Source organism: Helobdella robusta (assembly GCF_000326865.2).
Source record: "Helobdella robusta unplaced genomic scaffold HELROscaffold_69, whole genome shotgun sequence".
Taxonomy (NCBI): domain Eukaryota; kingdom Metazoa; phylum Annelida; class Clitellata; order Rhynchobdellida; family Glossiphoniidae; genus Helobdella; species Helobdella robusta.
The window spans coordinates 218,297-228,380 of NW_008705394.1; the positions used below are offsets into that span (position 1 = coordinate 218,297).

General features: G+C 32.9%; 4 protein-coding genes across 4 annotated transcripts; 3 read left to right on the forward strand and 1 right to left on the reverse strand.

Moving 5' to 3' along the window:
* Positions 1-820: 820 nt before the first annotated feature.
* Positions 821-1,836, forward strand: HELRODRAFT_181242 (hypothetical protein; the record flags this gene model as incomplete). Its single annotated transcript, XM_009030491.1, has 3 exons — positions 821-844; positions 1,191-1,283; positions 1,453-1,836. The coding sequence occupies 3 exons, from the start codon at positions 821-823 to the stop codon at positions 1,834-1,836; spliced, it is 501 nt and encodes a 166-aa protein (XP_009028739.1).
* Positions 1,837-2,309: 473 nt separating this feature from the next.
* Positions 2,310-2,471, reverse strand: HELRODRAFT_89245 (hypothetical protein; the record flags this gene model as incomplete). The annotated part of the gene is made up of 1 exon (XM_009030466.1): positions 2,310-2,471. A coding segment is annotated over one exon (162 nt), but the record flags the coding sequence as incomplete, so codon positions are not given.
* A 1,308-nt stretch (positions 2,472-3,779) lies between these two features.
* Positions 3,780-4,445, forward strand: HELRODRAFT_181243 (hypothetical protein; the record flags this gene model as incomplete). Its single annotated transcript, XM_009030492.1, has 1 exon — positions 3,780-4,445. The coding sequence occupies one exon, from the start codon at positions 3,780-3,782 to the stop codon at positions 4,443-4,445; it is 666 nt and encodes a 221-aa protein (XP_009028740.1).
* Positions 4,446-4,650: 205 nt separating this feature from the next.
* Positions 4,651-9,754, forward strand: HELRODRAFT_181244 (hypothetical protein; the record flags this gene model as incomplete). The annotated part of the gene is made up of 3 exons (XM_009030493.1): positions 4,651-5,973; positions 8,192-8,452; positions 9,629-9,754. The coding sequence occupies 3 exons, from the start codon at positions 4,651-4,653 to the stop codon at positions 9,752-9,754; spliced, it is 1,710 nt and encodes a 569-aa protein (XP_009028741.1).
* Positions 9,755-10,084: the final 330 nt, after the last annotated feature.

Consider the following 10,084-nt stretch of genomic DNA (forward strand, 5'->3'; position numbering starts at 1 on the left):
GCAGCATGACTTGGAAAATAAGTTTATTTTGAATTTTAATAAATTAAACGTTCATCAAAAAACTTTAGTGAGAAAAATTGAAAAAACGAACTACAAACATATTAACGCCAAACATTCGGTAGAATTTATAGAATACTGTAATATATATATAAATATATATTTATTTATTTATTTTTATTTTCATTATAGAGGACCGAATAAGTTTAAAATAAACTTGTGGAGAGGCCACCCTTAACAAAGTCATTAATAAATATATATATATATATAAATATATATATACAAATAAATATAAATATATATATATATATATATATATATATATATATATATAATGGGTTTATACTATCATAAATACAATTATTTATAAAGATCACTGCGTTTTCGACATTATTAATACCAAAATTCTTCCAACAATGAAACACATGATTAACTTTTATTCTAATTAAGTTACAATCAAAGTCGTTGAGAAAACAATGATACAAAGACCGAACAATACCATATAACTACACTGATGATGGCAGTTGATGCCGAAAAGAGCTTTTCTGTAGTAATAACGTTATTAATAATGTTTTGTCAAAAATTTCAATTATTAAAAGTTTTTTGTTTAACCTTTAATAAACTTCATCAAGATGATAAAAGTCTCGTTAGAAAAATGAGAAACTCAACTACAAGTTGAGTAATGCCGAAAACGCAGTGATCTTTATAAATAATTGTGTGTGTATATATATATATATATATATATATATATATATATATATATATATATATATATATATATATATATATATTGTCATATACATACATAGATTGTCTTTGGAAAATGGCGGAAGGAATAATTGTCGAGGTTAAAAGCGATAAAAAATACGTAATTGATACGTTATTGTGTTATATTTGGTACTTTCAAAACCAGATAAATGAAAAGGAAATGAAAACTTCTCTTTGCAAATTTTTTGAAGTTGATACGTAAAAAAAGTGCAAAGTTTTTGCAGCATGAAGCCAGCACATTATCGCTCAGCCTGCCGGAGTTTTCCGAAGACGTTGACAAGAATATAATGTGGGACGAATTTTTTAGTATATGTCGGTTAATTTTTGAAACTAAAGTCGAAGACAAATTTCCCTTTTTTCTTGCTGACGACTTGTGAAAAGTTACAAATTGTGACATTAGATTCGAGAAATTGTCAGCTGAACAGGTGAGGTTGCAAAAAAGTGTTAATCAAAATAGTCCGGACGTTCTGGAATTTTTTGAAGAGCATGGCAATACACTGAGTGATGTCCAAAAAAAGGTGAACAGTATTGTGTGCACTGTGCAGTGATGTATGCGCTGATAACTTGTCTGACATTGCTGAAGAAGGTAACAATGATGGTGAAAATTTCATAACAGTCAGACGCAAGAAAAGAAGAAACATTTTACTATCAACTAATACAAGTCCATGTTGTCATGCAATATCAAAGACCACTGTTGAACCTCATAGGCCTACGCAATATAAAATATCAGCTAGTAAAGTTGTATATCGGAAAACATTTTATCACATTGGTAATATTTCAAAGACTTGTGCATTTAATGTTGTTGACCACCTTGAATCAATTTATGTTAAAGTTTTGTCTTGCTACCCTGTATTCAAGAGGAGAGATGACAAAATAAAACTTGATGAAACCCACTCTTCTTCGTTATTCCGGTTGTGTGTAGATGAGAAGTATGCGGAAATAGTTGAAAGATCAAGTTCTTGGCCTGATTATGTTCAGGTTAGGAATTGGGTTTTCAATAACAACAGCAAAAGTGGCAGCACCAGAAATGCCGATGTCAATGCCAGGACATGTTCTGATGTGAAACGATGATATGGAACTAGTGTCATGTTTTATTTGCAAACTTTAAATTTATGATTTGTTAATTTGACTTAATTTTTTTCATTTACCCGCTATTTTTATCTTATACAAGTATCTTTATCTTATTTCTTTAATTTATTGTTACTGGATTTTGAGAGTGCCTGTGAGATTTCTTTTAATAGGCGCTATACAAATGCATTTATTAATAACTATATATATTATATATAACTGGCGAGTTGTTCAAATTATTGGGGGGCTCAAAAGATACCAAATTTTTATTTTTATTATTTTTAGTCAAACTGTAATTTAAACTTCTTTTTAATTTTTAATCAATTTAAAAGTCAAAAGTTTAAACAATATAATGTAAATAGTAAAATTCTATTTTTAAATATCCCGAACATTAAAAAATCTAGTTTAGATACAGTCATGTTGCAAACGATTTTCTGCGCAAATCATTCCGAGAAGTAAATTCTTTGTATAAGTCCTCAATTGATAGATTGTGGCGCTTTTTTATAGCAATGTAGTATGGCCAAATGGTTTAATCTTAGCTGATTGATTGTTGAACGCAAATAAATTTTTAAGCGCCGAAAAACCGAAAACGATCTTTCTGAGCTGCATGTTGTCACAGGAATTGTAAGAAATATTCTAATAAGTCATGAAAGTTCTTCTAGCATTTTATTCAAATTGTGTCCGTTAGTATCTTTTAAAACGTTGACAATGTCTGTGACTGAGGCAAAAGATAAATTTCGCTGCTTACAAATATCGCAAAGCATGTTGAAATGTAATCTGTTTTTTGACACCTCTGGATATAATTTAGAAATATAATTTAAGTGACTGCTGCCGGTTGTTGCAGAATGTAAAATTTTTGATTCCAATTTTCAAATTCGATGTTTTTCTTTACTTCTTGGCCGACAACAGTAGCAAAAGAAGATTTCAAATCCCTTTTGAGTGTGCTGATCTTGGCAGATAACTTGCTATCAGGTTTATTAAGACAATCTAATTTTGCACTGTTATTGTTCAACATCTCTTTTATCAATTTAAGTTCATTTTTTAGCAAACCGTTCATTTCATTAATTTTTTCGACTTTTGAGTTGATTTCATCATTGTTGTCACTGACTATTTTAGAGAGAGTTGCATAACTTCTTCAGGCAAATATCACAAAACCATTTAAAACTATCGAAACCACGTGTCACTTCGAAAGCTTCATTACTCAAACCAACACATTTTATGTGAAAACTATTTTCACACAAAAAACATTGAATGTATCGCAAATTTTCTTTACCTGATTTCAAACATTTTGTTTTCGTACAATTTGAAGCCATAATAATTTGATTGTTGTGTTTGTTCGTCGTCCAGGTGAGCTTGAAACAGAAAACAACAATCATCCCAACTTGAAACAACTCTTTAGCGTATGTATACACAGATTGAATATCCAAGAATATCACGTGACAACATAAATTTTCAACAAATTTTTAAACAGACCAATAAATAACGAAAATAAAGAAATATTTGAAACTAAAACTATATTAAATACTATCCTGAAAATAAATTAAAACAAATTTTCAACTTCCGAAAAAAAAGAGCAAAAACAGCTCTAAATTAAACTTTTTAAACGGAAAAAATATAATGCAGCAAAAACAGAGAGACGACACTCATTTATTATATATAGACAATGTATGTATGTATATGTATATGACAATATATATATATGTATATATATATATACATGTATATATACATATTTTTTTTCGCTACGTTGGGTTTAGCCGTATTTGATTTTCTCTGCGTTTTTGTAATTTTTGTGATATTTATATCGAGCTTTAAAGGACACACTTTTTAAACTAGTTGAATATAATTTTTTGTCGTCAACGCATAAGGAGTGTTGTGTACGAACATTAACTTATATTCTAACGTTCAATATTATAAATTGAAAGTTAAACTGTTTTTTGGTGAAAATGAATAAAAATAAATGTTTGCAATGTTCAGAGGCGAAAGGTCAGGGGAAGGCTGTTAAATGTTCTCAGTGTGAGTTCTTTGCGCATGCGAACTGCGTTTCAATTCCTGAAGAGGTTTGCAACCTCTTGGATTCCAGCACCAACCTCAGATGGTTCTGTGATAGATGCTCAAGTCTAGGACCTAACATTAAAAAGTTGACCAGCTCTGTAGATTCTCTCAGAAAAGATGTTTTCAACAAACTCAGCACATTGAACGATTTGAATGCAAATATAAAGTCAGAGCTCGAGAATATCAACGCAGTAATAGAAAGTAACAAAGAAAAGTTAAATAAACTTGAGAGCTCTGATGTTTTTCGTGGTGAATTGAACACCTTGAAGAATGATATGAAAGTATCATTTGCAGATATCGTCAGTCACGGGATTAAAAGACACACTGATGATATAAAGGCTGAAGTAAAAACAGTCCAAGCGACAATAAATGATGCTAAACAAATCAAAGAAAGAGAAAATAATCTAATTATGTTTCATTTGCCTGAGAGTGGCAGTGATCGGGTGGACGTCATGAAAATTCTGAAACACCTGTCTAATAATGTTGTTGATGCTAACCTAGTTCATCTAACTAGACTCGGAAAAAATCAGACGATCATACTCGACCGCTGCTTTTGAAAATGGATAGTGTTGACATAAAAAACATGATAGTTAAAAACGTCTCTAAATTAAAATCGCTTGACGCCAGCCTGGGTCGCATCGGACTCAGTCACGATCTCTCTCCAGAGCAGAGAAAGGAACTAAGGTCAAAGATAAAGGAGGCTAGGGCATTGGAAGCTTCTGACAAGGGTTTTTTATACCGTGTAAGAGGTCAGGTTGGCAAATGGAGGGTGGTGAAATTTCCGGTAACTCAGAGGCAGACCAAGTTATTCAACTGACGAATACTAATGATGTTGGTGGTGATGATGGCGTTCATGGTGACTTTCTGACGACAAAGAGTATTGGTAGTAGTAGTTTTGTTGGTAATGCTTGTGGGTATGATGATGGCCGTGGTGATGATATTAGAAAATATTCGATATCAAATTGTAATGTTAATGATTTTAAAAATTATGGTCATATTAGTGCAAGTGATAGAGTTAGTGGTAAAGATGGTGGTGGCAGTTTTAACATAAAAGATGTTAGTTTTAATTTGAATAATAATAGTAATGTTGTTGGTGGTGAAGATTTTGGTGTTCTCAGTCTGACGCTTGGGGTTATTGGTAACGATTATTTGGATTCATCTCTCGACGGTAATAAATGTTTAATGATGAAAGGCACTGGCAATGACTTAAATGGTAATGTTAATTTTGGTTGTTGTAATGATGGTCATGGTCTTGATGGTGGTGGTTATTCGATGGTCTGTGGTACTGGAAGCGATCTGAACGTTATTGGAAAAAATGATTGTGGTAAAGATGATGGTAGTGATTGCGTAATAACAAATGGTGCCGGTAATGATTGTAATGAAAGTGGTGGTTTTAATGACTTTAAAAAAGTAGGTAATAACAATGTAATGAAAGGTGGTGCTGTTGGTAGAAATATTGGTGGAATCAAAAATGATCGGACTAATAATAACTTTTGTGTGGTTAAAATGAAATTGGGTTTACTAAATATAAGATCGATTGGCTCAAAGTACAACATCATTTATGATTTGATCAGTGATGGTTTGGATATTTTTGTTGTTACTGAATCATGGCATGGTTCATCAGAAAATCCCTCCATTGCGTTATCTGCTCCTCCCGGTTACCGCTTTGTAGATTGTGTAAGAGATCACGACCCTCTCCATGGTGGATTGATAATATTTTTTCGTCTATGTTTGAAATGTAAAAAAATAGCCTTACCTACAGTTACCACATTTGAAGTTTTGGCGGTCAGGTTCACAGTTAATAGTCAGGAGTTTATTTTGCTCGCTATTTACAGACCGGGTTCTGCACAGCTGTCTGGATTATTTTTTAAAGAACTGATTTCTATTCTGGAAAACATTACAGTACTCAGTTCTCGAATTGTTTTAACCGGGGACTTCAATGTGCACGTTGAAAAGACGAATGATCCTCATGCTGCTAATTTAAATGAAATCTTTGATAATTTTCAACTCATCGATCGTGTAAAGGCACCAACACATTTACGTGGTGGTACACTAGACTTGATAGTAACCACCGAGGATTTTCCAGTTCATGATTGTTTAGTCCATCCAAGTGGAATTTATTCTGATCATAGTTTTATTTGGTCTGAACTGTCGATGACTCGAGGATATTTGGTTGGAATTAAAAAAGTTTCTAAAATGTGGAATCAGATGAATGTTGATGACTTCATCAAACTTGTGCTTGAATCTCCACTCTCCAAATCATGTCAAGGCAATGAGGTAGACAAGGAATTGCATTTATTTAACAACGAGTTAAAATCTATTGCTGATAAAGTTGTCCCTATTCGTGCAGTGACCGCCAATAACGTTCGTATGGCTCCGTGGTTTGATAATGATTGCAGGTTGGCCAAGCGTTTGTGCAGAAAAATGGAAAGAAGATACAGAAAAAGTTCACAGTTGATTCATCAAGATGAATGGAAGACTGCGTTGAAGAATAAATCGGAACTTTTCTCTAAAAAACGTCGTCAGTATTAGACAAAAGTTGTTGATGAAAATAAGATGAAACCAAAAAATCTTTGGTGGGTTGTGAACAGCATTCTCTGTAGGGGTCGTAACGATAAATCCTGCTCGGATATGGATGAACTAACACCTGATCGATTTATGTGCTATTTCAATGAAAAGTTAAGCAAGCTGAGAGATAGTGTCAACAATGATGCTCAACCGAGCCTGGCAGAATTCCAATCAGGTGTCAGTAATAGTTTGTTCTCAACGTTTTCTATGGTTTCTGAAGAGGAGGTAATACAGTTAGTTCAAAATTCACCTACAAAGTCGTGTCAACAAGATGTAATACCTACCCACGTATTAAAGAAGTTTATAAAACTATTCGCACCATTTTTGGCAAGCCTGATAAACAGCAGTTTAAATGTGGGACAGTTTCCTTCTGGCTGCAGCATGCTATCATAACTCCGCTGCTGAAGAAACATAATCTAGACGAAAATGATGTTGGGAACTACAGACCAATTTCTAATCTGTCTTTCCTATCCAAAATTATCGAACGTGTGGTTGCCAGGCAAACACTCAGTTACTTGAACAATAACAATTTATTGCCGAAATATCAATCTGGATTCCGTCAGTACCATTCGTCAGAAACTGCTCTTTTGCAAGTTTTCTCAGAAGTGTACGGGGCAATTGATGAACAAAATGTGGCAATGCTAGTCTTTCTTGATATGTCATCCGCATTTGATTGCGTAAATCACAAAGTACTTTTAACAAGACTACGTTGCAGTTTTGGAATCTCTGGTGCTGTTCTGAGGTGGTTTGAGTCGTATCTGGTAGGTAGATCACAACAGGTATCATTCGGTGGTAAATTGTCTGAGGTTAATGTTATGCTGTCTGGTGTGCCACAAGGTTCGATTCTAGGTCCTATTCTGTTCCTGATCTATACATCTGAAGTACTAAAAATAATAGAATCATTTGGTTTTTCAGGTCATGCTTTTGCGGACGACTTGCAAATTATTGTTACGAGCAGGCCAGATTCTTTTAAATCAGAATTGGACAAACTGGTTAAATGTTTGTCTGGGGTCAATAAGTGGATGCAAAACAATGGTTTAAAACTAAACCAAAACAAGACTGTTTTTTAGAAACATATTTAGAATTCCTTTAATCCTTTTGAGATTCCTTTAATTAGCGCTTCATAAATGTTTCAATAATAATAATAATAATAATAATATCATATATATCATATATATATATATTCTGTATATATATATATATATATATATATATATATAGGTTTAATATCATATATATCATATATATATATATTCTATATATATATATATATATATATATATATATATAGGTTTGAGACTATCTGATATGCATTTGTTTAAAAATATCACTGCATTGCAGTCATTGTTCAATTTGCAACTGAGTTTTCCAATTTTTCGTACGACAAATTTCAGTTCATTTTCAAATTTGTCCAGTTCAGAAAACAACATTTTTATTCATTTTTTGCATTTTTGTGTACCTTCTAACATAAGAAGCTTTTTTTCGACAATCATTTGTCACAGTTAATGTTGAATATGGTTTTGAGTCAGAAGTCGAACAAAGCCACTTTATGACGACACGCAGTAACAAAATCACTTTAAACCTATATGAACAGACACATAAAACCACAACCGTATTCAACACTGATGATGACAAATAATTGTCAACAAAAGATTGTCAATGTAGATATTTAAACAAAAATGCAAAAAATAACAAAAATTTTGTTTATGAATAGGACTAACTTGATAATGAACAGAAAAAGCCAAATTTGTCTCATCCGTGGCTCTCGCAAAAAGTTGAATTTGCTTCACGTTCACGATTTGTTTTTATTACAAAGCGATGCATTTTAAACACTTTAGTAAGACATAGAGGTCTAGTGTCAGAGTGGTTAGCGTGTCCGTCTACTACTCTCACAACCCGGGTTCGAATTCTGCAGTTTCTGCAGGTTCATCCGGGTAGCCGACCCCCGGCCAACCCAACCGTCCATTCTTCCAAGGTCGATAAATGGGTAGACGAAGTAAGTTGTTCGCGAGAAGGCTCAGAGGTTCAAATGCGCGCTGAATCAAACACCTTAATGGCTATCCTATACTCAGCGTATATGATGCAGGGCTTGCACGTTTACGTAAACACATGTGTACGTTGTGTGAAAAGTATAAACAGCCTTTGTGGCGAAGATGGCTGCTTTAAATCAATGGATGAAAATATAAAGAACGTTATAAAGATATTTAGATAATAATGTAACAATGTAAAATATGGTTGACTGATTTGTTCAATATCGTAATTAGGTTAAAAGAAATCCTAAAAGATTTAAAAAAAGTATAATCTTTCTAATATACAAAATTTCAGGAAACCCTTTAAACAGTGGATCTTATAGAGCAATCAAATTATTGAAAAATACTGTGAATGTAATAATGACATAATGTACTTTGGTTTTTGTCCATGGAAGAGTACTATTGTTAGACAAATGCAAGAAAAGCTCAGAGTCAAGAAGTAAACTCCTTATTATGCTTTTGTAGATCTGGAAGAAGTTTGTGATTAGGTTTCAAAGGAATTGGTTAGATTAGCACTAACAAAAACGGGGTAGATGGTTGGTGGACAGGTGGGTTTACATTAGGGCTCGGCGCTAAGCCCTCTACATTTTATTAGAGTAGTGAAAATAACTAGTAGGAAAATAAAAATTGGGTTGCCATGGGAGATTTCATAGACTGATGACCTAGTTCTTATGGCGGAGAGTGAGGAAAAACTGAAAGAAAAGTTTTCAGTGCGGAAAATTTACATGGAAATAAAGAGTTTAAAGATGAGGGTTAATAAGACTAAGGTTATGTGAAGAGGAGAGGATGCAGAAATTCTTGAACGTGGTAAATTCTCCTGTGCTATGTGTGGTAAAGGAGTTGGAGGAAATTAAATACTAAGTGTAAACTGTGATAAATGGGCCTAAAAATGATGCAGGTGTTTAAAAGAAGACCTCAACAAAAGCAAGAAATTTGTTTGTAAACGATACAAGTTGAATGATACTACTAAGCGAAAGGGTGGCACTGGGCACCTAGGAAACCTAGAAAATTTGAATGAATGGAGTTTTTTTTTGTTATCTAGGTGATATGCTAAGCGAGGAAAGTGGATCGGAAAAAGCAGTCAAAAATAGAATAGAAGTGGAATGAAAAAAAATTAAAAAAAATGGCGTGCTGGGTTCTAGGGGTATACCATTGGGTCAAAAGCTGAAATGGGCAAACTACGGTCTATCATATACCTCATTGCAAAAATGTTAAACGAAATAATTAGACCATACATCCCTAATAGCTACATAATATCTACAACTTAAAATCATGTAGAGAATTCATAGACTTATTTTCTACAACATAGCATCTTTGGTATATATATATATAAATATATATATATATATATATATATATATATATATATATATACAATATTCTATAAATTCTACCGAATGTTTGGCGTTAATATGTTTGTAGTTCGTTTTTTCGATTTTTCTCACTAAAGTTTTTTGGTGAACGTTTAGTTTATTAAAATTCAAAATAAACTTATTTTTCGAATTCATGCTGCATATAAGGCCATATTTCGATTCTGAATGATCATCATCAGTGCTCATTCCGATTCATTCGGAATCGAAATATGGCCTTATTTGCAG